Source organism: Chlamydotis macqueenii, chromosome 1 (assembly GCF_036417535.1).
Source record: "Chlamydotis macqueenii isolate bChlMac1 chromosome 1, bChlMac1.mat, whole genome shotgun sequence".
In the NCBI taxonomy this organism is placed as follows: Eukaryota; Metazoa; Chordata; class Aves; order Otidiformes; family Otididae; genus Chlamydotis; species Chlamydotis macqueenii.
Window position 1 is genome coordinate 215,244,028 of NC_141556.1, and position 25,605 is coordinate 215,269,632.

Sequence of the window (25,605 nt, forward strand, 5' to 3'; positions counted from 1 at the left end):
AAATTTCCCTCATTTTCTCGGGTGCTACACGAAGAGGATGTGTAAGTTTATTTCTACAATGCCTTTGCTGCCCAGAGGAGCGAAGGGAGGTCTTCAGCTCCTCGGCTTTAGCTTCTTTACACTCCCCGTTGGCTCTTCCACCGCCCCCGCTCTCCCTCTCCCGTACTGCTCAGTTCAGTTTCGGAGAGCCTTTTCCCCCATCCCAGGGGCAGCCAGCTCTAACTTTTCTCCCTACGTGACTCTTTCCCCCTCATCAGGGAAGCGGGCATTAACGGCTTCCAAGGAACGAAGCGGTGGGCTGCCGGGGGAGCGCGGCGTCCTGGCGAGCAGAGCTATGTGCAGGCGCGACGGCTTCCCCATCGCTGCCTTTCAGGCCTGACCTTTTGGCCACGTGGAAACTCGATTTATTTATTTTTTTCCTGACGGCGGATGAGGTCTGAGAGAGAGTGTGTGCACGTGCAAACTCCGGGACAAATCTCCAGCAGTGTGTGCTCCTCGCTTATGCAAAATGTATTAATTTCCAGTTAAATAGAGATGCGCACATTTTCTGTGGCAAGAGGTGAGGATGTGCTGCTGCCACCACCAGCTGCCCAGCTGGCACGTTTAAGATGCATCAAATCCGGCTGCATTTGCAGAAAAGCCTGCTTGGAATATTTCTCTGGAAATCAGCCCCGCCTGCCCCAGCCTCCCGTCGCTGAGCGTCGCAGCTGGTCAACTGCACTCCCGGGGCGGTGGAGCTTCCCAGGAAAGCAGGCGGCTCCCAGAGAGCTCAAACGGAGACCTGGTGTTTGCTGTTGGGCTTTCTAATGGCCTCAGGCCATTCCTGGTCTTATTTGAGCCTCTGGATTTCCTCCTTTCCGTTTAACCTTTTTGGCAGCTGTAAGGCACAAATCCATTTTCTCTCCGTCAGGGTTAGTTTGATTAATTGACCCACAGGTTTAGCTGATAAAGCTCGTTAAAATGTTATACATTTTGCTGTATTTAAACAAAAAGGGAAGAAATCAATGCAGAATCACATCTAATGGGGCTACTCCTCATCCCGGAGTGAGATGTTATCTCTTGTGGTCCGACTGCAGCCGGTTCAGCACAAACACGGACCTTTCTCTGCCTCCATCTCTCCCCCTCTGTCCCCATTCCCTCTCCTCTCCGGTGCTCCAGCCTCGCAGGGACCAGCGCGGCCACGGCCGCTCCTCCTGCCGCTGCGGGGAGCACCCAGCCCTGCTCGCAGGGCTGACCTCCACTTCTCCATCCCGCCGCTCCTCCTTCCCCGGGCAGGAGCACCCTGGCCCCAGGCTCTTGTCCTGCCTGGGCTGCTGAGAAGCTCCCAAAGGGCTGAGCACCCAATCTCCTGAATCCCTGGGTGTTTAAGTGTTTGGGGACTACAACTAGAGGAGACTAAATGGCGCGCGGCTCCATCCTGGTTATCTGCTGCTGCGTGCAGCCCAGACAGCGATCCCGGGGCTGGTCCACCGTGGCTTTTCCTTGGATAAGCATGAGGGCAGCTGCACAGGAGTTTCTTGGCTTTCAGGAGCCTGTCCTCCCAACATCATTATAGCTGGGGTGCATTAGGGTTTCTCATAGCAGGGCTTTTATTCCAAGACATTATTATTTCCAGACCCCCGGACTGTCAGTGCGTGAGATGTCGTCTTCCAATAGGACCGGGTCTGGTCCTCTGACCTTCATCCTCACCGGCATTCCCGGTCTGCCCACGAGCAGCTACGGGATGGGGGTGCCTCTCTGCTGCCTGTACCTCCTCATGCTCCTGGGGAACTGCACCTTACTCCAGATGATAAGGACAGACCACAGCCTCCATACGCCCATGTACTACTTCCTCTCCATGCTGGCCATGGCAGACCTGGGCTTGTCTCTCTCCACCCTGCCCACCATGCTGGCCGTTTTCTGGTTTGAGTTCACCTCCCTCCGTTTGGAGGTCTGCATTGTCCAGATGTACTTCATCCACACCTTCTCTGCCATCGAGTCTGGGGTGCTGGTGGCCATGGCCTTCGACCGCTTTGTTGCTATTTGCTACCCTTTGCGCTACGCCTCTGTCCTGACGAGCTCCCTGACAATGAAGGTGGGGGGGGTGATCTTCATGCGAGGCATCTGTGTGGTGCTACCCGTTGCCATCCTTATTGAGAAGATGCCCTTCTGCAGGTCCCCTGTCCTGTCTCACTCCTTCTGTCTGCACCAGGACATGCTGAGGTGGGTTTGTGGGGATGTCAGGGTCAACAGCGTGTATGGGCTGACGGCGGTGATACTCACCAAGGGCCTGGACTCCCTGACCATCCTCCTGTCCTACGTGATGATCATCAGAGCCATCCTGAACATCGTCTCCCAGGAAGCACGAGCCAAAGCCTTCAGCACATGCATCTCCCACCTCTGTGCCGTCCTGGTCTTCTACATCCCGCTCATTGGCTTGTCTGTCATCCACAGGTTTGGGAATCACCTGCCCCCCCTCACTCACACGCTCCTGGCTGATGCCTATCTCCTGGTGCCACCTGTCCTGAACCCACTCGTGTACAGCTGGAAAACCAAGCGGATCCGCAGGCGGATCCTCACCCTGCTCTGTCGGAGCAGGACCCAGCAGTGGGACTAATCCCAGAGCAGCCATGCCCTAAAAGCCAATCTTCTCCCTCCTTTCCTCTCTAGACTGGTTGCTCATGGGGAGTATCTTCTCCAAGAGAAAGTCACTGATGGCAGAAGAAGCCTCTTCTGCAGCCCAGCTCTTTTCCTCTCCATGGGGGGACGGATCATGGCAACTCACGTTATTCAGAGAGAGGTGGTGGATGCCCCATCCCTGGAAACGTTCAAGGCCAGGCTGGATGAGGCTCTGAGCAACCTGATGTGGTTGGAGATGTCCCTGCTCCTTGCAGGGGGGTTGGACTAGATGACCTTTGAAGGTCCCTTCCAACTCTAACCATTCTATGATTCTATGATTCTATTCCACCTCCTGTTTTGGGATGCCCCATTTCTTGGAAAGAGTCTGCAAGAGGGCAGAGCTGGTGCGGCTGCATGGTGAAGTGGTCCTCACTGCAGGTGGAGACAGAGAAGACTGCCGAGAGCAGGCTTTCATCAAGGGATTCGCTGCCAACAGCAGGTTTGGGTTCGGAAGAAACACAAGCAGTGTTGCCAGGCTTGTGCTTTTACCTACGATATCCCTGAATCGGTCCGTTACAGGAAATAATCCGCTCCCAGGGTTGTGTGACCATTTGAGACCCCTCAGCTTTCATTACACAAATAACGTGATTCCCATCTCATGGAAGAGAGCGTGCGGCAGTGATGCTGCGAGGGACGGAGGCAGAGCAATTGCAGCGCGGGCAGTTGGCAGGGTCGGTGTCCAGCCATGCAAGGAAAAGCGACAAGATCAGGACCAAGACAGGAGCCTGGGATGCCCTGGCCATCTCTTCGCAGGTCCCAGCAAAGCGGGAGATGCTGTGCTCTGCAGGGATGGGCTGGACAGCTTCGGCAGTGAGAAAAAAATAGTGTTTCTCTTTAGTTTTTATTCATTTCCCACCCACCCCCTACAGCTCCAAACGCTGCTTTGGTGAATGTACTGAGAGCTTCTCCCAGCTGCCCTGGGTGCTGCTATGGAGAATCCAAACGGCAAGGATCAGTGCCGTGAAAGGGACGTAGGTGCTTTTTTGGGGCAAGCATGAGAGCTGTGGGAAAGTCGTACGTGGGATTTTCTGTTTTGTCTGGGCGAGGAAAGGCTCCGTCTCTTCTGTACTGTTGCTGGGAGGTGCCCCGCAAAAGCAGCGAGTGCAGGCGGGTGCTGCGCTCACACTGCAAAGCGTCAGGTCGGTCAGGGGCTGGGGGGGCCTGGTGTCTGCAGGAGGAAAGACCAACCCTGTGCGAAAATAAAGGTGGGTGCAGGGCTTAAACCAACTGCCTCGCAGGTGAAATCCACAACTGGGTTGGACTGCGGGCACTGCATTCATTTCAGCCGAGCGGTGCCGATCGACGCCGCGGCTCTGAGTCCCCCAGCCCCAAACAGCCCGCGCGTCTCCTTCCCGGGACAGCTGTGATGTGGAGATTTGTGCTGACGGGGCCTCCCGGCCCTCCTGGAGGTCGCCTTTCACACCAGAACGGAGGGCAGCCGACACACTGCGGACCTGAAAGGTCTGTGCGATGCGGAGTGATGAAATCTGCAGTAATGTTCGTTTGTATTTATCCTACAACCGTCTCACCCAGCTCACTGGGGAAGGCGGCCAGGAGCCTTGCTGCCTGCTGCGGTACGAAACGCGCTGCCTCGAGGCTCGCACGCGTTGGCCATACCTGCAGCTCCCGCTAAACCCAGCTCTCCAGCTGTCTCTGAGTCACAGTGATTTACCGGCTGCATTTAATAATTGACAGGGCCACGCATCTTCCTAACGTCTGCTGTTTGCTCTTCTGTGTTTGACTTTCCACCAACGGCGCCAACAGCAATAATGCGCATACCAATTTTTCTACAAGTGCTTTCCACCTGTCGATCCCTTTCTCTTATCTGCATTTGCTCATCCCCGTACCCACGTACTGCATTTGCCGTCACAAAATTCCCTTTTGCCAGCCCCTGCTTCACACCAGCAGCTCACAGCCTGGTAAGTACAGCAGCTCTGACGATGCTGCACAGGGATGCAGAAATAAACGATGTCCAGACGCCGCCTTGTTTGCTTCTTATCCGGTCAACATTTGTGTTTTGTACCCATCTGACGTTTTAGTTGGGGGTGCAGCTTTCTGACTCAAAGAGCTAACCACGTGCCGCCCTTCCAAGATGTTAATCTGGTTTTGTGTTAACAAATTTCATGGGATTTTCTTCCAAGAAAGGGGGAAGGCTCTCTGCAGCACCGTGATTCTTACTGGTAAAACTTCATCCTCTCTGCAAGGAACAAAAACTGGGCCCTGACGATGAAGTTGAAGTTGTCTACAGCCAAGCTCTGAAACTGGGTCAGATCTGGGATACTCTGACGCATGCCAATGAGATATTTTTAAATTTTTGCTATTTTTAGTAGCAACCATGCGGCTCCTCTGCTGGTGCATCTTGGGATTTTGCTGTTACGAGGTCCCGTTAAGTTCCAGGGAACTTTGTGGTAACTCAACATCAATGGGGCGATCCTGAGAACGGTTATATGTGCATTGGGAAAGTTTGTTTTGTCTTTGGAATTGGACGTGAACAAATGTTCTGACCTAGTTTAAGACCACAAAATCCTGTTTATGCCTCCGTATCCGTATGTTTGCAGATCACCGGACAGAGCAGCTTTCAGCTCCGTGTAAACAGATTTCAGGCTTTAATCTCAAACTTGAGAATGAAGTAGGTCATGGTTGAGGCCGAAATGAATGGTTGTTTTAGGTACACAAACTGAGACACCGTAAGTGGGCATATGGCTTTTCAAAGTGCTGAGGAATAACTCCAAAAATCCCACTTCTGAGTTTCCCTAGATTCGGCTCTGCGTTTGGTGTCTCAAATTCGGCACTACCTCCCACGGCAGTCAGAGGCGGTGAGTCAATGCAGTCCGTGGAGCCACGGAACACCTCTCTAGGGTGAGCTGAGATGCTCTGTAGGTTCAGAGAAACTTTGAACTAAATCCCACCCTTGAAACCACATCCTCAGTAATGAACCCTTCATCTTATCTTTCACCTGGTAGGTGTGACCCACTGGAGGTGTTTATAGCTCTGTGGGTCATGTGTAAATAAATCCTCAGCTTTTGACCCACAAACATCTTCAAGAAGCTCAAGTTTGTCCGTCAGTGGTGGGCTATCCTAGGTGGGTTTAGGATTTGCAGAATAATCCCAGTCTCCAGCTGTGGGAGAAATGGGGTACCATGGCCACTGAGGCTGACCTCCCTGGACGACGCAGGGACCCAGCCAGCTCACACGTGGGCACTGCTGCCTGCTGTCACCACGGGATGGCTGTTCCACCTCCTCCTCCTCCTCTTGGCACCTTGGTTGACCTCTTGGCCCTGCTGCTGTGTCTCTTCTTGCAGAGAGAGGGAGTTTATCCAGCCTCATCTGGAAACCCGTGAAGACACTTCATTGTGAGGGATGGGCCAGATGACGCCTTCAAGTCCCTTTTGACCAAATTGTCTGTGATTTCAAGGATTAGCACAGAACAGACAGCATAAAACTGTAGCATCATGGCTCTGACGATCCTTCGGGCACTTGGTTAGGTATTCATCTCTGCTTCTATCGCAGGGCACTGCGTTACTGACTCTGGGCTGTGGCATCCAGAAACTATTGCCCAGCAACAATCGCCCAGCAACAGCAGCATCTTTGATCATCAGACATCTGTCCCGACGGGTGCCAGTGACATTTCTGTCCAGCCTTTGTGCTCTCCTCTGATTAGACTCTCTGGAAACTCCACATCCTCTGTATTGCAAAGGTGAAGAGAAGCTTCCATGCACCCAGATGTATTTTGCGTTTTGTGCAAGTCCTCACAGATCCAGTCCGAGCTTTTCTAATACTGCCAGCCACACCGAGCCCGATAGGGTCTAATTCCATGGAAATTGCCCACTACACTCCCCACATCTTCCTCCCCAGTGAGGTTAGGTTGGCTGTGTTGGTTCTTCCGGGACCAATGACCTTGGAGAAGTGCCTCATTCCTCCTAAACTTTTAATGGAGAAAGTAGGAGTGTTGACTTTATCCAGAGACACCGACCTTGTTAAATACTCTTTTGAAAACCTGAGGGCAGTGAAGATGGCCTCTCTAGGCATAAAGGCCAACAACCTGTGGGGCCTAAGTACAGGACCCTGCAGCTGGCCCCGAGTGATTGTGGTGTTTCATCTTCTAATCCCTGAGGTGATGCTGGGCATCCCAGGACAAGCGCCTCGGAGCCCTGAAACCGGCACCTCTCCCATCAGTCTTCCCTGATTCCCTTTCTCCCGCAGACTCCTGCTTGTGCACAGGCTGCGGAAACATCTCCGTGTGCCCAGGGCTGCCAGCGAGAACGCCAGGCAGCTCTGCAGATCTACAAACCACTCTGTCCAAAGAGCCACTGGTCACAAAATCGCTTCTCCAAGGAGCTGGGAGATGTATGAACACAAATTTTAATGGAAGTTTTCCAGTCCTTTGGATTACGTCTCTGGCTACACCGGTGCTTCTCCTTTGGCTGGTGTTTTCCGTTGGCTCTGCTTCCATCCCATCTCTTCGAGAAACCGTTTGAGACATACAACCAGTCTGCAAAACAAGCAAACAAAAAACTTTATGTGTGTGAGATTTTGACTGCACTCAGCACGGGAGTTGCTCATGTGTCAATTACCAAATCCCCTCCGTCCTTCCCCTTTTGGAAGCAGAGCCACCTGATAACATTTTCTCAATTGCCAGATTGAGTTTTGGCTGGTTTGATGATATCACAGTGATTTATTTGGAATAAATCATTGCAGATTAGCCACGTAATGTTGTTACTGCCTTTCCTCACAGCTCTGCTCTCGTTTCCTCGCTGCCGTTACTGAGATGCCCATTGTGATATCTTCTTAAAATCATGAGGTAAACCTGACAGCTGCTCTGCTTTTTGAAAGGCGGCGTTAAGCGGTCTCACCAGGCACAGCCTCCCGCCAGCACAGGCACTGAGAGGCCGTTAGAAAAGCTGGAGGTGGGTGGCTGTGATTATTTAGCACAAACTGTGCTTGTAAGGAGGTCCCTACGGAACGATGCTCGTTCAACAGCCGCAACACGCACCGCCAGTTTTGGGGGCAGGCGCTGCTCTCGTTGATATCACGCACCGGCAGCGAGTTGTACAGCTTTGCCTTGGCGTTCCTTCCCATCAGGGTGAATTTATCGCATGCCAGCTGTTATTTGCAGCCTTCAGTGCTATCCTGCTGGGGGTTTGGGGCACGCTGTACATCATGCTGCTCTGAGTTTGTATTTTAGCAAATCAGATGGAGGTCATGTTGACCCACACTCACCTCTCAGCTGCCTCTGAATCACCTCCTTCTGCCGGCTCCACTTAACACGGGAAAATGAAACGCAGGGCTTTGCAGTGTTTGCAGATTTCTCTGGGGTTGTTTGATTTTCCACCCAGCATGCTAAAAGCAGAGAGCCTGCTGCCTTTGCCGTAGGACTCCCTGTCCTTTCTGCCTTTTCTGAATCCCCTCGCCGTACTATTTACCTGATGTACCCAGCCAGGCGTTAAATCTGCCAGTGTTTGCCCATAGAAGAGCTCACTCACTGCTGCAGGACGGAGCGCCCACGGCCGAGCATCTCCTGTGTGTCGCCCATGGCAGCACAGGAAATTGGTTGACACCACTTCACTTTACCCAGGGTTTTTGTGATTTTTTCAATTAAAGACGCTGTTTTGCCTACTGAAACTGTCCAGATGGCTTGACTGCAGTCGTACCGGCTTAAAAGCGCTCCATACAGGTTTAACTGCCCGGCTCCTTGCAGCAGACCATGCTGGACCAGCGTTGTCTGCCTCTATAAGTTCTTCCAAGCTCTGAGTTGAGGTCACCCTGCTGTTCGTGAGGTGGTGGAGTTAAAGCAGACCAGCTTTAGGACGGATGACAGAGCTGGAGGCTGCGCTGCTCTGGCAGAAGACTGGCTTCTATTAGCAACCGCTGAACGAGGTTTTTCACTTGAGCAGCAAGGCGATGAGCACTAAATACAGAAATACTGCTGTGTGACAGCACCTGGGAGAGTTTGGGAGAGCTTTGGGAGGATGCCGTTGGTTTCTGGGCTGTGAGCGCCCATTGCTGGCTCATGTTGAGCTCGCCCACCAGCACCCCCAGTCCCTCTCCTCAGGGCTGCTCTCCATCCGTTCCCCCCCAGCCTGGATTTGTGCTGGGATTGCCCCCACCCATGTGCAGGACCTTGCACTTGGCCTGGTTGAACTCCATGAGGTTCTCACGGGCCCACCTCTGCAGCCTGCCCAGGTCCCTCTGGATGGATCCCTTCCCTCCAGCATCTCATGACAAGTCAAAGCCTGGCCCCATGGCATGCTTCTCCAGCATCTCCACACACCTTTCAGGTCGAGATTGTAGTCCTGACCCCACCAGTTCCACCACCTTGGACCACAACCCTCAACATACACACAACGACTGCCGGCTGCAAGGAGCTGCTGGATCTTTGGTGTCTCACCCACCGCATCTGCCCTGGGTGGTTTGCTGGTGCTGCCAGCTCAGCAGGAGAGGGAGATCCCAGAGCAGGAGAGCTGCCTGGCTCTGGCGTTGTGTTAGATGGTCCTTTGGGGAATCTGTCATTAGAGCAGCCGGTCTTTTCCTCAGTGCTATTTTTGACCCTCAGTAAATGGCTGACTTGGAAAAATGTTGCATCACTGCTGGTGATGTCGGAGATGCTGGTGGCAAGCGGGAGGGACAGCCTGCCAAGGAGAAGACATCTCTTCTGGGCTGCAATCTCTCCTTCCAGGCAGCTGGGATATTTTTGTCCCGCTCAACACAGCCGCTGCTGCCAAAGAAAACTGCCTACGATCAAAAAGCCTTTGTATCTTCGAAACTTTCCAAAGCAGAGAAGCATGAGCGAGACGCATCCTTCCTCCTCTGCCCTGGATCTGCAAAGTCTGGAGGGACCCTGAGGGACGTGGCTGGGCTGGTGGGGGGTGGAACCCCAGCAGCAGCCTCTGAGTCTCACCTTTCAGTTCTGATCCATGCATGGATGGACTGACGGTGGAATCCCTTACCACGAGAACAGGATAAGCCAGAATTGGTGTAAATGTGGTGATTTTATGCAGCATTGGTGCTCCTGTTCTCCTGAGTCTTCCTAAACCCGTTCCTCATTCTTTATTTGTGTATCTCCAATGAGCATCACCGTCCGGAGTGTTCTGAGTGCGCTTGTTTTGGGCAGGGCCTTGTAAAGGCTTTTACAGGGGAGGACCAAGCCCCCACCTTTCCCTTCCCCCTTGCCATCTCTTCTCACATTCCTGTTGGGACTCACACACTGAACTCTGGCCCCTGCAGTAAATACGATTAGGACCGGCTTAGGCTCAAATTATAAACATTTCCAGCAAAGAGACTGATGTGTGCCAAACGGCAGCTGTGATCCCCTGTAGCTGTCATTCTGGGAAAGCAGGGGGTTTGTTTTTGAGATGGGAAAATGGATGGACGGATCCTCACAGCCCTCCCTATCTACATGCAATACCTATGCCTCTGGGAAAAGAGATTAAGCAGAAAACCAGCAGGAAGGACTTGGTGGGAGCACAGTATGCAAACGTCACTGCAGGAAGCTCGGTGCGTGAGGGTGAGCCTTGAGACACAAATCAGAGGGAATCGTGCCGTTTCCACAGATCAGAGAATCGTAGGTTGGAAGAGACCTCCAAGATTGTCAAGTCCAACTGTCAACCTAACACCACTGTGCCTACTAAACCGTGTCCTGAACTAAACCCTGTCCTGAAGGAGGAGTCCAGACTTTTGGATGAGTTCAAAAAGATTCAAGGTTTTACCTTTTCTGGAGAGCTGTGAAAAAACAGGTCTGGAAGGGATCTGGGGAGGGTATCTCACCTATGCCTTTGCCCTGAGACGGGGTCAGCTCAGCTGAAGCCATTATTGAGAGACATTCAGGAAAACCATCTGCGGTGGTGACGCCATGACCATGCCAACCTGCTCCCCTGCTTCACTGCCCGCCCCTTGCCTAACCTCGGGTTTCCTTCCTGCCGGTTCAGCTCATGACGCCTGTTCTTAAGCCCGCAGTCTGGTTATTCCCATCTGTGCATCTCTTTGCTTTGCTGCAGGACGCTTTCCTCTCCCTGCTGCCTCCAGGATCATCTCTTGCTTTCGCTGTGCACCGTGGCATCTCTAAACCCATCACACCCCTTTTGGGTTTGGCCATGGCCAACCGTGACGCACCTTCCACTTTCCGAAGTAAAGATGATGTTCTCTGGCCAAAGCTTGTTTGCTCTGAAGACCGTAAGAACTACTCCACTAGATCAAACTAAAGGTCCCTCCACCCTGCCATCCTGCCTTGGAGAGCGGCTACCAACAGCCATTTAGGAAGGTTGTTTACTGTTCCTCCTTCCCTTGGCACATGTCCCAGTATCTAGCAATCAATTTAGAGGCTTCCTGAACAGGAGGCAGCACCTCAGCCATCGTGTTTAATAGAAATCAATGATTCTCTCACCTGTGGATTTGTCTAATCTTTTTTTTTTTAACTTTTATGTACTTTAGGCTCCCACAACATCCAGTGGTGATGAGTCTCTCATTTTCATTATAAGCTCTTAAAGAAAAAGTACTTTAAAAATCTGTTTTAAATCTTCTACTTGGTATTTTCAGAGTGTGTTCTCCCCCTCCTCGTTCTCAGTGTGGGAAATACGTATCCTCTCCTCCCCATGCATTATCTTACAGACCTTTCCTGAATTGCTTTATTGCCTCTTCTCAAGGCTGAAGAGCCCTTTTCTGATAATCTCCACTTCTACATGAGCTTCCCTGGAGTGGTCAGGCTGTTGGACTAAACGATCGTTGTAAGTCCCTTCCAACTGAATTTAATTTAATTTTCTCTTTTCTTTTATTTTTTCTTTTCTTTTCTTTTTTTATTTTCTTTTCTTTTCTTTTCTTTTTTCTTTTCTTTTCTTTTCTTTTCTTTTCTTTTCTTTTCTTTTCTTTTCTTTTCTTTTCTTTTCTTTTCTTTTCTTTTCTTTCTCTTTTCTCTTCTCTTCTCTTCTCTTCTCTTCTCTTCTCTTCTCTTCTCTTCTCTTCTCTTCTCTTCTCTTCTCTTCTCTTCTCTTCTCTTCTCTTCTCTTCTCTTCTCTTCTCTTCTCTTCTCTTTCTCTTTTATTCTGTTTTATTCTCTTCTCTTTTATTCTCTTTTCTCTGCCAGAACCAATCAGACGAGCATCACAGAGGCTCTGTGTACTCAGCCGTAAGCCTGGCCGTGAGGTTTAGCCACCAGGTAGGAGCAGGCAGCTGTCTTACTTAAAATTAATGCTTGTACATTAATTGCTGTTTGGCACTGGGGCCACCCAGCCCCAGGCGGTCCAGGATGATGCCAACAACCCCTTTAGCCTCCAAAATGAGGCAGCAATACCACCCAGACTCCGGAGCCCCTGCCTGGGACTGGCTGAAGCGCCCGTTGACTGAGGTCGGCACCGTACCAGGGACCGCGGTAACAACTTCGGGGTGTCCGTGGTGGGCAGCGCCCCTGTGCAGCCTCGTTTACCACGACAGAAATATCCCTGAGGCTCCGTGGCTGCATTTACTATGGACACCTCATGAGAACGGGCAAACTCATTAGCTCCGCTGTGCCTTGCTTTGGTACCCCAGAAAGAGGGGTTAACAACCATTTCTACCTCACATCTGAGGCGACTTTCTACCGTGGGACAAGTAGATCCAACATTCTGGGCCATCTGAGGGGATATCCGCTAATGTGTCTGTGTTTGGTTCTGTAATATTTAGTTTGCTTTTATTGTGCAATATATTACGATTTTAATTAAACATTTTGTGTCTTACTGGTCATAGGGGGATGGCTAGAACTTCACCTCTGTTATTCATCGGAGAGATGCTGCAAGCACTCTTCTTGCAAAATTTATTATTATTTGCATTACAGATCCATTCTCACAATAAAAATTGTGTGTATTGCCAGCATGCTGCAGCATTGCCAGCCATAAATCACAGGGAGCTATAAACATGTCACCCAATAAACTATGAGGAGAAAATCATGCCTGCTGGGAGAGCATCATAAATGGAAAAGATCATTTACTTCACACACTATTTTCACTGGTACACCTCACGCTATTTACGCATGGGGAGCTTGGGCTCCGCGTGGCTCCCGGTTGATTGGACGAGGTCAGTCCTCGGGGCGCGTTATAAGCGCTGCCCTCTCGGTGCTGGGACGCAGATGCGGGTTCTTCCTCTGCATCACAACAGGGTTGTGCTGCCTACACAGGTTGTAAAGCCCCCCGGGCCCCCGCCGCCTCGCTCGGTAAGTACCCTGGGCAATTAGCAGCCTCTCCATCATCGCACTCCTCTTTCACTAGTGCGGTGGCTGTGGTTTAGCGGGCTGGACACCAACACGGGTGGGGAGGTGCATTTCCAAAGTGCTGGTCGGGAGGTCCACGCTGCTCCACGGGACCTGTCGGGTTGGATGGGCTGAAGGAAGCGGGCGGCTGTAACTTCAGGCAGGGCTGGCACTGCAGTGCTGCCAGGGAAGATCTACCCATCACGGTGCCGCTTGCCGTTGTGCTGCGGGCTTTGTCTCTTCCACCATCTGGTGGCCCTGCACATTCCCATTCTTGCCTGTAAAGTCAACAGAAATTGTCTCTGTGGGTGCTGAGTCCCCAGAGTCCCTTCGCTAATCCTCCTCCCTTTACTGAGCGGCTGAGCCCTTGCTTGGATGCTCTGAGTCAGCAGCGATGCGTTTGTGAAAACAGCAAAGTCTTCTCTTGGGAAAAAAGCAGATCTCCTGGTCTCATCTGTCCTCAGCCCTGGCTCCCAAGCCCCTGCTCTTGCCTACACTAAGAACTCGTAAAGCACCAGTGCTTCGCTTTTAAGTTATTAGTGAAAACCAAAGTCAGAGACAGGCAAGAAATCAGGAGGTGGATTTTGAGGGCTAGAGAAGGAGGGATGGCACCGTGTCATTTGTGAGGCATCCACATTCGTGCCTGACCCCTTCCCCCAGGCAAACACTGCCTGGGGTGCTGCCGTTGATCTCTAAATTGACTTCCTCCCCTAGCTGGAGGTTTGTTTCCTCGTCAGGGCTCGGCTGCGCTGTGAGAGGTGTCGTTGCTGTTCCATGGTAGTCAACCTGGAGATGTAACGTATCTATGTGTGCTGTATGCTCTAGATACACACACAAATGTACACAAACATAAATAAGTGTGCGTGCTTGTTTATATATGTTATACATGTATTTTATATATTCATATATGTATTATTTATAGACATATATATATTATTAACATACATATGTACACACACACACATAAAACACAGAGTGGGATCTGTATCTGTAGTGTGTAGGAGCACATAACAAACCGTCGTGGCTCAGAGAGGAGCAGTGCTAGTAAAGCCCATTTCTGAACGACTTCGTGTAGCGTGGCAGGAGTTGCCGGTGTCTAACAAAGTCAGGCTTGCAGAGAGGTTTTCTTGCGGGAGGAGCACCTCTTACAGACCCCAGCGAGTCCTCTGTGGTCCTTTCCGTGCTCTAAGTCTCTCCTCTTTACCCACCTTCGTATCTCTTGAACCTCAGCATCTTTGAGAGCTCTGGGTATGTGCCAGATGCTGCTATACGGGAGACAGACATACATGCATGGATTCTTTTTTTTTTTAGTTTTTTTTTTTAACCCAGTCTCCAGATGAGACTGAAGTGCAGGAATTTGCACTTAGCTCTGGATGCTCAGACTTTCTTACCTTTGGGAGCTCCGAGCTGCTGCTTAGGACGAGAGGTACCCGTGAGAGTTTCCTTTCGCCGGCCTGGACCGCTGTTGATGCTCTAGGGAACGCGCTGGCCGCCCTTCGGCAGGCAGCTTTGTCCGCGCCCGTGCTGATGCGCTGCGGGGCTCTCCTGAGGAAGGGCTGTGACGCGTCCCTTCGCGGAGCGGCTACGTGCCGGCCAAGGCGACTCCTGGTATTAATGTGTAACTTTGCAGCGAAGATAAAGCAGCCCTGCCTGGAGGAAACGAAACGGCGTTGGGTCTTCCCCAGCTCCCATCAGTTACGTGGTGCTTTTGCCCTGGGGCAGGGAGATGTTGTTTATCCTTGCTGGGATTTATCGCCACATTAGAGTCCCAAGCAGGCTGAGAGTCAAATGGAGCAAAATCATATTAGGAACATAACAAATACATCATGGAAGATGTGTGTGTTTATTCAAAAATGAACGGTGTTGTAGTAAACCTTCTTGCTCGTAGTTCAGGCACTCTTTCACCTGCTTGTTTTGCATCCCACAGAAGATACCTTAAAACCAAAGCCACAAATTTTTTTTTCCTTTAATTGGCTCTTGTTTTGCACATCCACTGCTTTCCCCCTCCACCCGGCCGGTCATTCAGTCAGAGGAGGTACAGAGCGGGCTCGAGAACCACCTCAGCTTCTCCAGCATCTCTGCCAGGGTGCATTGCCACCTGCAGTGTAGGAACCTGGATTGTGCTGAGATGGCTGAATCCTCCAAGAGACTGAAACCTAGGGTGAGATCACAGGCTCATAGGTTCATTGGGTAATTCGGGTTGGAAAGACTTCAGAAGATCTCTAGTCCAACATCCCACTCAAAGCAGGGCCAGCTATGAGGTCAGACAAGGTTACTCATGGCTTTATCCCGTTGGGTCTTGAAAACTTCCAAGGACAGAGATTGCACAACACCTTTGGCAACCTGCTCCAATGTCTGACAGTCCTCGTGGGGAAACAGTTCTCATTAAATCCGGTCTAAGCGTCTCTTGTTTCAACTTATACCTGTTGCCTCTCATCCTCCCACTATGTATTGCTGTGAAGAGCTGGGCTCAGCCTTCTCGACAGCCTCCCTGTAGGTAAGGGAAGTCTGCCGTTGGGTCCCCACAAAGCTTCTCTTCTCCAGGCTGAGCAAGCATTTTTCCTTGGTCTGTTATCCTGGGGCATTGCTCCAACCGCCATCCATCTCAGTGGCCTTCTGCTGAACTCACTAGTGTAGACACCTGCTAGATTTCCGTAAAGGCCTCACTTGCCTCATACTCTTGATCCCTATGTAGAAATCCCACCACATCTCCTGTGTTCCTGCCCTCTGATTCAGAACCAGAGACTTTCCATGAATGCCTCCTCAGTGCTTCTGAGCCTGCAGCTTCCTCTGCTCTGGCTTGAGTTTGCCTGTTATCAATAAAAGTCATGGGCACCACACCAGTGGAGTTTTGCTCATTAATTTTCCTTCACCTGATAGTAAGGTAGATCATGAAATGAACAACAACTTGAATGTGAGAGCCGCTGAAAATCCGCCTTAGCCTGGTGGCCATCTGCTGAGCTGACAGCAACAGCATCTAGGTGCCTGATCCTGCATTTGTTTACAATGCTGGTTTCTTAACTAAGAAGTCAGAGTTAAACTTTCACCATTTTCATGTCCTTTGATCTCCAGTTAGCATCAAAAAAACATCAGCTCTTTATCAGCTTAGTCTTGGTTGGGATGACCATAGAAAAAGCGTTTGCTCGCTCAGTAGAGCACCTCAACCTGCGGAATTTGGGGACGACTGTAAAACAGCAGCACTCACCAGGAATGTTTTGACTTTCATTTTAACAAAAAATGTTTTTCTTTTTTTTTTTCTTTTTAAAGAAAAATTATCCCTCCTTTTCCTTCATTTTATAGTTTAATGGATAAACAAGAGTGTAGTCGTACATGACCACGTCCTAAACAGCATGGGGCATCTGCGTAGGTTGGTGGGGGGGTGGAGGGATGTGGCGCTTGTAGTTACCCACTTCTGTATTCAGTGGAGAGTCCAACTACGCAGAGTTTCTGTTGATTTGTTTTAGGTATAGGTCATGTGAGAGCTGAGCTGGGATGGAGCATGACTCACACACCCCGTGGGAATTCAATGGCTCCTTCTATCAGCCTTCAGCTTTCCTCATGATGGGCATCCCAGGCCTGGAAGCCCTTCACCACTGGATCTCCATCCCTTTCTGTGCACTCTACCTTATTGCTCTCTTGGGAAACTGCGTGATCCTGTTCATCATAAAGAAGACCCCAAGTCTTCATGAGCCAATGTACTACTTCCTCTCCATGCTGGCAGTCACTGACCTGGGCTTGGTTCTATGCACACTGCCTACTACTCTGGGCGTTTTTTGGTTTAATATGCGGAGGATTGGGTTTGATGCTTGCCTCACTCAGATGTATTTCATCCACATACTGTCCTTCATTGAATCGTCTGTGCTCCTGGCAATGGCGTTTGACCGCTTCATTGCCATTTCCCATCCACTGAGACACTCATCCATACTGACCAAGACGACCGTCATAAAAATAGGTCTGGCAATTATACTGAGAGGTATGGTCTCCCTCCTCCCCATACCCTTCTTGCTCAAGAGACTAACCTATTGCGGGAAGACTGAGCTTTCCCATTCTTTTTGCTTCCATCCTGATATCATGAACCTCGCGTGTGCAGATATAAAAGTCAATGTCTTCTACGGTATGATTATTCTCTTATCAACGGTGGGCATGGACTTCATCTTTATTGTGCTGTCCTACATCCTGATCATTAAAACTGTTATCAGCCTTGCAACCAAGGAAGAGTGTCTCAAGGCTTTGAATACATGTGTCTCCCACATCTGTGCTGTTTTAGTGTTCTTCATCCCAATGATCGGACTGTCCATGATCCATCGCTTTGGAAAGAATGTTCCTCCTCTGATTAACACTTTGGTGGCCTACACCTACCTTATAATTCCCCCCGCTCTCAATCCCATCATCTACAGCATAAAATCCAGCTACATCCGTGAGGCTTTGCTCAGGGCGCTGCGAAGGAAGAGTGAATCCGACTGGTAGCTTCCTCCACCAGTTCTGCCAGAAAGTGCCAGTGGACTGGTTTCTTGGTCAGAGCTAGTGGACTGATTTCTTGGTGCTCCACCCACACAGGTCACTGCCAGATGAAAGAACTGCAGATCTACTCGGATGCTGTCCCTCAACCCAGAGCTGTGATCTTCCATGGTTTGTCCTAGCATGATGCTTTCACCCCTGCCAGCAGCCTGCAAACACCCCAAGCATTAATGTTGGTGCCGTAGACAGGTGGAAGCCTCAGTTAGAGGGAGACGATTAAGGAAAAATGGACTGCATTACATTCTCTTTTCAAGTTGTGCGATGGGGTGGATCAAGGAACCTCTGCAACGTGCGTTGTGCAAACTCTAGTAGCCAGATAACAGCACGGAAGCTTCACTCAGACTCCCTCGCACAGGGTCATCTTTCCCCCGCCGTGCGTTACAGCATAGCTAACCCAGGCAGCGAGCTCAACGGGACAGGGCTTGGGCCAAGAGTCCGGAGCCACTCTGAATGTCCGAGTCATCAGTTGTTCAAATGGAAACATCCCACAGGATGGAGCTCAGCTCCAGAGGCTGAGCACAGAGCATTTTCTAAAGATTAGGTCCTGTTAAGTTGTCCTGCAGCACTCTAAAAAAAACAGCCTTCTAAAAAAAAGGCTTGGCCTTCATCCTCATCTGTGTTTCTAAAGTGCCATACACATCTATAGTGATGGAAGCAGTGCTGCTTTTGCATCTCTTTTTGATGTCACTGAGTCACCATCTTGCCAAGTCTAATGTCCCAGCCATTGTTTCGCATTGAATGCAATGTATGCGTGCGAGATCTTCAATAAAAGACATCTATTCCTTGTGAAAGGTTGAAAGACTTGATGAAGCCATTTTTTTTTCTGTTTGTATGATGCAGAGTTGGTAGGTTGGAGTTGCTTAAAACCTTCAAGATTTGCTGTAGATGAGCACAGGATTGTGTATAGAATCCTAGAATATATAGGTATAGAATCACAGAATTGTATGCATCAGGATGGTGCTTGGGGGTCTGGTGTGGCTAGCTCTCTGGCTAAAAAAAAAGGAGTTTCAAAAAAATAATAGGGATGGCTGAGCTTCCTGACACTAAGGACCATGTACTACAATCTTCCAGCTGAGATCTGCCAGTTGTGTTTGTTCCCTCACATTAGTCTGGCACGCAGAAAGGTTTCACGATGCTTCTGGCTTGTGTCCTCCTACAGACAGAATAAAATGGTCCAAAACCTTTCATGCCTCCAAAACTTGGAGCTGTATTTTTCTTGATCTTAAGCAACATTTTGGCCAGTCTTGACCATGGTGAAGGATCAGAAGAGATGGTCAGCGTTCACCTTGGAAGGGTGAAGCAGCAGAAGGTATGGGGATGGGATCACACACCAGAACTGGCTTGTTTCTGCCTGCTGCTCAGCACTTCACAGTTCAGACTAAACCAGGATTAGTGTCATTTTCTATTCCGCTATACTCGTAACGGTACCTGGAATAAAGACAGAAGAATAACGAGGGAACTTCTCCATAAAGAAATAGAAAGGGCGAAGGGCAGATTCCCGAGGGGAGGATTCCCAGGCCACTGTTGGGTTTGTGTTGTGCTCGTTATTTTGCTGATGATCCCAGTGGGTCCTTGCACAGAGTGAAACACAGCTCAGCAGACCACCCCCAGACCCCCTGCCCGAGCCTCGGCACAGCGCGTTTTGGCGTGGAGGTCCCATTGACACTGAGGTAGCACCCATGGGAGCACTCTTTGCTCAAAATGTCTGAGGTCTAACCTGGTGCCTGTAGCCAGCTGTGATCCAAGGAAAGATTAACGCAAGGGAACAAACACAACTAGAAAAGAGCTTTGCTGGAGAGATGCATCGCTTGCAGGGTCCTCACACAGCACTGCTCCCACTCCAAAAACTTCCAGAGTTTCTCCCCAGACATCTGTGCTTCCTGGCTACAGCCATTCTCCAGGACAGCACAAGCCCAAGGAGCCTCTGACATAGCAAGGGAACGTCTAGGGGCGGGGGACGGAGCGCCAGGGAGGAAATGTGTGGGAAATTTATTAGCACGTTTATTACACAGCTGGAGACCACGGTGGACCACGGATGCATCTGGTGCATCTCCACCGCCCAGCTCAGCAGAGCATCGTCTGCCTCCCCGTTTGTTTCCCAGCCGGTGTCGCTGGAGGGTACCAAGCAGACGCTCGGGATTTGGGAACCTCTCCATAAGGTACTGTCTTTTAGGAATATGCGTTCAAAACCTTTTGCGGCTGCCTCCGGGAACAGGAAACTTGATTGTGGTTTAACATCTGTGTGAGAAAAAAAAAGAGAGTGATGAGCAGCTTAAAGTTGCTAATTCCTGTTCTGTGATGCCCTGAGCTCTCCTCTTGGTACAGTGGGATGGCTTACAGTACTTGCCATTGGATTTATTGCCTATCAGGCACAGGAAGAGCAGTGTGAGACCCATCAGAGGCATCTCTTGGAGAGCAGAGGAGGAGAAGGAGGGAGGGGTGGGAAGGGAAGGGGAAGAGGGGAATGGGAGGTGGAGAGAGGGAGAGAGAGAGGAGAGAGGGAGAGAGGGGAAGAGAAAGGGAAAGAGGGAGGAGAAAGAAGGAGGAGAAGGAGAAAGAAGGAGGAGAAGCAGAAGGAGAAAGAATAAGGAGAAGGAGAAGGGGAAGAAGAAGAAGAAGGAGAAGGAGAAGGAGAAGGAGGAAGGCCGTTCCTGTCACCTCCATTTAGTTCCCACTGCCAGCTCCTCCCATCTCAAGCCCTCTCTGAGTCCTGCGCTGTGCGTCTCCTCTGCCCTGGGAAACTCTCCGCGGCTTTGCCCGTGCTATAATTAAGAGAGGGATAAGGACAATTTCTCTGTCCTGGAGACACGTGGTGCTTCTTGGCCACATCCATGTCTATGCTATCTTTCTTTCCTAACCGGGACGGTTTTAGTCCACTGCCCAGTGAACTTTATTCCCCGGCTGGTGGCACCCCCTTTTTCGTGCCTGGGGCAGGGCTAATGGGCAGCAGCCGGGGATGTTCCTGGAGGCAAGGAAGGGGTTAACGGTGTGGGTGACGGCGGATGAGGCTCCAGCTGTGTCCTCCTCGCTTCAGCACAGGCACAGCTTGTACAACTCCAAACACAGCACGCGGAGCAACTGACTTAGCCAGGACCCGGGTGTGTTTATAAAACAGCGGCACAGCTACCAGCAGGTACAGCTGTTCTGCTTACACGTGATGACAAACAGCTAGGAAAAAAATAAAACAAACCACAATTGATCAAATCAACAATTAAGATGAGTTTTAATTTTGGTTCAAAAATGCTTTGAATTTGAGTGATGCCTTGTGTTTTTAATTTTTCTTTTTTTTCCCTCTGAAGTAATATCTTGGCTTGATGTATACTTTTTTTTTTTTTTGGTTAGATGGCAGGGGAAAATGGCTACACATTCCGAATGGCTCAGAGGGATTTTGAGGGTGTATATATATATATATATATATGCACACATTCCTCTCTCACTGCCACTTCACAGGAGGGAGCAGCGGAGAGATGGACTCAGATGGTGAACACTGCCCCGTTGCCTGCTCCATCCTGGGACGCTGGTCTCGGACCAATTTTGGTTCCATGGGACAAGTCTGGTCAATGTTTTTCAGCATTTCCTGAGATCAGCTGCTGTGGCGGCTGCTAGCGGTCCTCTGGCTCGGGCGGTTTTACGGTCGGGATGTGCTTACCTCTTGTTAAACGCAATGTTAATGTTACTGGGGCGTGATCCTGGGAGGATCACCCTAGGAAAATAAACCTGCGGTTACTGCTGGTTTTAAAGACACAGGTCCAGTTTTGATCTCTACCAAATGCAAGGTCCTTGCAGTACCTGGTCTCCATCGCACCAGCAATTCAAAATCATTAGTCACGTCTGAAAATGCCGGTGCATTTATCGGTGCCAAAGAAGTAAGGATGAACTGAAACATTCACGGATTGTTTACCTTGAGTGTCTGTCTCTCGCAGCCACAGACTCTCAAAATAAACGAATGGGATGTTGGATATCTTGCACTGAGACTCGTGCTGTAATTACATTTCAGCAGCTGGCAGGTAGGTTGGCTCCCATACTCGTTGGCAATTACTGAAGCGCTTCGCTCATCCAGCCTGCATCTTAATGTGAGTGGTTTGCTGCAAATTTCATCACTGGAATAGCTTTCAGGCAACCTGACAGTAACAGTCCACCCTCGCTGTTCGTTAATTGTGTGTGAAAAGCTGGAGCTCGAGCCGTGTTTGTTATAGATTCAAGGTGGAAAAACTCCACACCGGGGAAATAAAACATGATTGGTATTTTAGGATAAGGGCTTCACCACAGATGTGCAGTGAAAAAAAACACGTTTAACAACTGAACATTACTTTTAAAATAGCTGTATTAATAGCCTGCAGAGCTTGTTTTACATGGATAGGGCATGAAGGAGACAACCAGAACGCCCAGTGATGTTGCAGATCGCAGTTAGGTGCCTGACCTCGTGCTCTCCGTACCGTGCACGGCAGATGGTGGGTGCAGGCACACCTCTCTACCGACTCGCTGCTCCATCCACGGTGGATGGATGAGGTCCCAGGGTGTCGAGCTGATCCTGCTCTCCTCCTCGGTCAGAGCTGGGAGTCAGGCGGGGTCTGCACTCCTGTCCCAAGCCCTCTGGTGCCAGGGTGGGGCTGCGTCACCGCCGTTGCATCAGCCTTCGATGCTCTGTCCCAACACTTTTAAAATCCCAATATTTTAAAAAAATCTGATCCCTAAGAATGGAAAGGCTCCTACAGTGCATATTTTCCTGGCCACTTTCCTTGGATCAGAAACTCCCAGAAAGTTTACTGATACAGAGCAAGGTGAATAACCATTGGAATTTTTTCCCTACAGATATTCTTGTATTTCCATACGCATTTTCAGGCAGAAAGGGTGAAAATACAGTTTGTGTGTGCAAACAAATAAATAAGCGTGTCCCACCATGCGTGTCGGCAGTACCGGGAGTGGTGGATCGCGGGAGGCAGCACAGCCGGTTTCACAGTACATTTCTGACAGGGCAGCACGGCACATATGGAAAAACTCAAGCAGAACTGAAGTTTAACAGGAAGCACTAAAAATCTGTTTTCTTTTTTTTTTAAACTTTCCCCTTTAAAAGAAAACAAGCGCAACTCTTTGGTTTATCATTCAAAATGTTGATTTTGCAGTGTTGCACATTCAAGAGAATTCAAGTAATTTCGGAATGGCAACTATGAGATTCCCTTGCATTTCACAGGCTCGGTCCCGTGGGATTCACAGCCGTGGGAAAGGATTTATAAAGCTGCTGTTTCTCTTTCCCTTGCAGCTGGGGATGTGCCACGGCATAGCATGACCGCTCCTCACCCCACGTGCCATGCCCTTCCCCAACAGCTCTGACCTCAGCCCATCCTTCATCTTGGCCAGCATCCCGGGGCCGGAGGCTGCCCATTTCTGGATGGCGATCTTTCTGTGCTCCATGTACATCGTGGCAGTCACTGGCAACTGCGCGGTGCTATTCATTGTGAAGACAGAGCCCAGCCTGCACACCCCCATGTACTTCTTCCTCTGCATGCTGGCCGCCATCGACCTGGCCTTGTCCACATCCATGGTGCCACGTGTCCTCTCCTTCTACTGGTTCAACACCAGGGAGATCAGCTTTAGCGCCTGCCTTGTCCAGATGTTCTTCATCCACACCCTTTCGGCTATCGAGTCCACCATCCTGCTGGCCATGGCTGTGGACCGGTATGTGGCCATCTGCCACCCACTGAGACACGCCGCCATCCTCACCAGTGCTGCGACGGCAAAAATAGGGCTGGTAGCCATGGCCAGGGGAGTCCTCTTCTTCCTGCCTTTGCCTTTGCTCCTCCTGCCCCTTCCCTTCTGCAGCTCCCGGGTGCTGTCACACTCCTTCTGCCTGCACCAGGATGTGATGAACCTGGCCTGTGCCAACACCACCCCCAGCATGGTGTACGGCCTCACCGCCATCCTGCTGGTCATGGGGCTGGACGCCGTCCTCATCTGCCTCTCCTACATCCTGATCCTCAAGGCTGTCTTGCGGCTGGCGTCGTGGAAGGAGAGGCTCAAGGCCTTCAGCACCTGCATTGCCCACATCTGCGTGGTCCTGGCCTTCTACGTGCCCCTGATCGGGCTGTCCGTGGTGCACAGGTTTGGGAAGGACCTGGCTCCATTGGTCCATATCATCATGGGGAACGTCTACATCCTGGTGCCCGCTGTGCTCAACCCCATCATCTATGGAGTGAGGACCAAGGAGATACAGAGGAGGATCCTGAATTTAATTCATATATACAACGACAGAACTGCCCAGTGACCTGTGCTGGGTGCCGTCTCCTGCATCCTCACACCAGTTCATCGTGTTTTACACTGAGTCCTTGGTGCAGGACTGTCCTCGGTTTGTGTGGCACCTAGCACACGGCAGGAGACTCTGAGGTGCTGCCACAGGCAAAAAGCGAATAGCAATTATAAACACTGGGGTAATACAAGCAAGTTTCGCTGTGAAAAAGAAATAAATTATTTGAGAAAAAAGAGGGAAATATGTGGAAAGCAGGCAGTGAACAATGAGTTCCATCAGGGAGGACAGAAGACAACCTAAGTGCTGCGCTCGGGGGCTCTTGCATCTCATCCATAACTTCTAGGTGTGCCAAAAGAGATGTTTCACCAGAGACACACCTCGCCTTGCATCAGGGCCTTCAGACGACAGCGATACTTGGTGGAGTTTGGTGCCGTCGCTTCCAACTGCCAGTTAACACTGAGAGAACGGGTGTCCCTTTGGTATTCCGGCCTGGTACAGATTCAGTCTCCATGAAACACATCTGGTTATAATCATTTCTGCAAAATTAAAGCACATATTATTTCAAAATAAATACTTTCATTTAAGTGAGTTACAAGTAGTTGCCACCTGGGACTTAAGGGCAATTCTGTCCCCTGCCATTTTTGTCATATTCTGTTTTGTTAGAGCTTAGAAGGTAAAAAAAATAATAAAAATGAAAACAATCTGTACCTGCCTAATGTGATTTGAGAAGTGTGAATGAATTTTTCAGAGGTGTGCTACAGATCTGAACTCTTCTCAGATGGCCGTGGCATTGAGAAATGGCTCCTGCTCGTTCTCCATATGTTTCTCATTTTTTTCCCATTTGTGCTAAGAGAAAAATTAATAAAGAAAAATGAATGAACCATCTTGAAAATGCTGTATTATATTTCCTAGCTATCCATTTCTCAGAAAGACAAACAGAGCCTCAGAGCAGAGAGGCATGATGAATTTCTCCTGGGTATGGATGAAAACTGCGTGGGTTTCTCGCTTTCCATCTTGTTTTCCAAACTTCAGTCACAGAGTGCTGCTTTGCTGGGGAAGAGCGGCAACGTGCCTTCTTCCTCAACGTGTGTCTTTGCCGATGTCTACGACAGCCCCTTCTAGCCGAAATGCCCGTTGCTGAGTCCCCAGGTCTGAGGCCCCTGCAGCAGAAAGAAAACCCCAATCAGACCATGAGGCGTCTGAACCCATGTCTTCTCCGTGAGCAGGGCAAAGAGCCAGAGGTGGGGATGGGCTGACTTAGCTGGGCTTTCTGTGAGGCCCAGCTGGCTCTGGGAAGGTGAGGAAAGAGCCTGGTTCACTTGCCAAAAGGACTGAGAGGGAAGGGGTGGGACAAGGAGAGGGAGGGAGGGGAGGACAGGATGGGAGTGTGGTTTGCACAGCGATGGGGAGAGGACTGGGAGTCACAGGAGCCTGGAGGTGGCAATGGAGGCAACGAGGAGTTGCAAGGGGCTAGAGAAGCTGTTGGAGATCTCATGAAGGATCTCCTGGGGGATCTCCAAGTCTCGTCTCGTCTCGTCTCTTCTCGTCTCTTCTCTTCTCTTCTCTTCTCTTCTCTTCTCTTCTCTTCTCTTCTCTTCTCTTCTCTTCTCTTCTCTTCTCTTCTCTTCTCTTCTCTTCTCTTCTCTTCTCTTCTCTTCTCTCTTCTCTCTTCTCTCTTCTCTCTTCTCTCTTCTCTCTCCAAGTACTCCTGGGTTGGACCTGGGAATCCAGAGTCTTTGCACACTCTGGCATTTCTGCTGTCCACACCTCACTTAGAAGGCCGCCTTGGGGTTTGACACGGTTTCTCAATAATGGCAGGGGGCTTTATTTGCACAACTTGCTTTTGAATTGAAATTGGCATTGCCAAAGATTTGGCACGAAGACGCTATATTGTGTGAACTCCCCAAAATCAGCACAGGGAGGAGCAAAGTGCCCGACAATGCTGAGAGTTATTTAAAAAACGTGCAGAGGG

At 50.3% G+C, this 25,605-nt stretch overlaps 4 protein-coding genes and 1 long non-coding RNA gene across 5 annotated transcripts in view; 3 read left to right on the top strand and 2 right to left on the bottom strand.

The window, feature by feature from the left end:
• Window positions 1-25,605, bottom strand: part of LOC104485679 (olfactory receptor 51G2-like) — a 34,909-nt gene that overhangs the window by 2,057 nt on the left and 7,247 nt on the right.
• LOC104485676 (olfactory receptor 51H1) lies at window positions 1,640-2,826 on the top strand. Its single transcript, XM_010128095.2, has one exon. It carries the CDS (start codon window positions 1,640-1,642, stop codon window positions 2,594-2,596), a length of 957 nt encoding a protein of 318 aa, XP_010126397.1. The 3' UTR covers window positions 2,597-2,826.
• On the top strand, window positions 11,688-19,619 carry LOC104485677 (olfactory receptor 51G2). Its single transcript, XM_086739854.1, has 2 exons — window positions 11,688-12,835; window positions 16,336-19,619. The coding sequence occupies exon 2, from the start codon at window positions 16,364-16,366 to the stop codon at window positions 17,336-17,338; it is 975 nt and encodes a 324-aa protein (XP_086595980.1). The 5' UTR covers window positions 11,688-12,835; window positions 16,336-16,363; the 3' UTR covers window positions 17,339-19,619.
• Window positions 12,814-16,145, bottom strand: LOC147602443 (uncharacterized). The gene is made up of 3 exons (XR_015257539.1): window positions 14,263-16,145; window positions 13,888-14,136; window positions 12,814-13,149 (listed from the first exon to the last, which is right to left on the bottom strand). It is a non-coding gene; the product is annotated as an uncharacterized LOC147602443 (long non-coding RNA).
• LOC104485674 (olfactory receptor 51E2) lies at window positions 20,678-24,166 on the top strand. The gene has a single exon (XM_086739855.1). It carries the CDS (start codon window positions 22,698-22,700, stop codon window positions 23,649-23,651), a length of 954 nt encoding a protein of 317 aa, XP_086595981.1. The 5' UTR covers window positions 20,678-22,697; the 3' UTR covers window positions 23,652-24,166.

What these genes read in the sequence shown, in the direction of transcription:
- LOC104485676 (XM_010128095.2), top strand. Translation starts at nt 1,640, where the DNA reads ATGTCGTCTTCCAATAGGACCGGGTCTGGTCCTCTGACCTTCATCCTC.
- LOC104485677 (XM_086739854.1), top strand. Translation starts at nt 16,364, where the DNA reads ATGGAGCATGACTCACACACCCCGTGGGAATTCAATGGCTCCTTCTAT.
- LOC104485674 (XM_086739855.1), top strand. Translation starts at nt 22,698, where the DNA reads ATGCCCTTCCCCAACAGCTCTGACCTCAGCCCATCCTTCATCTTGGCC.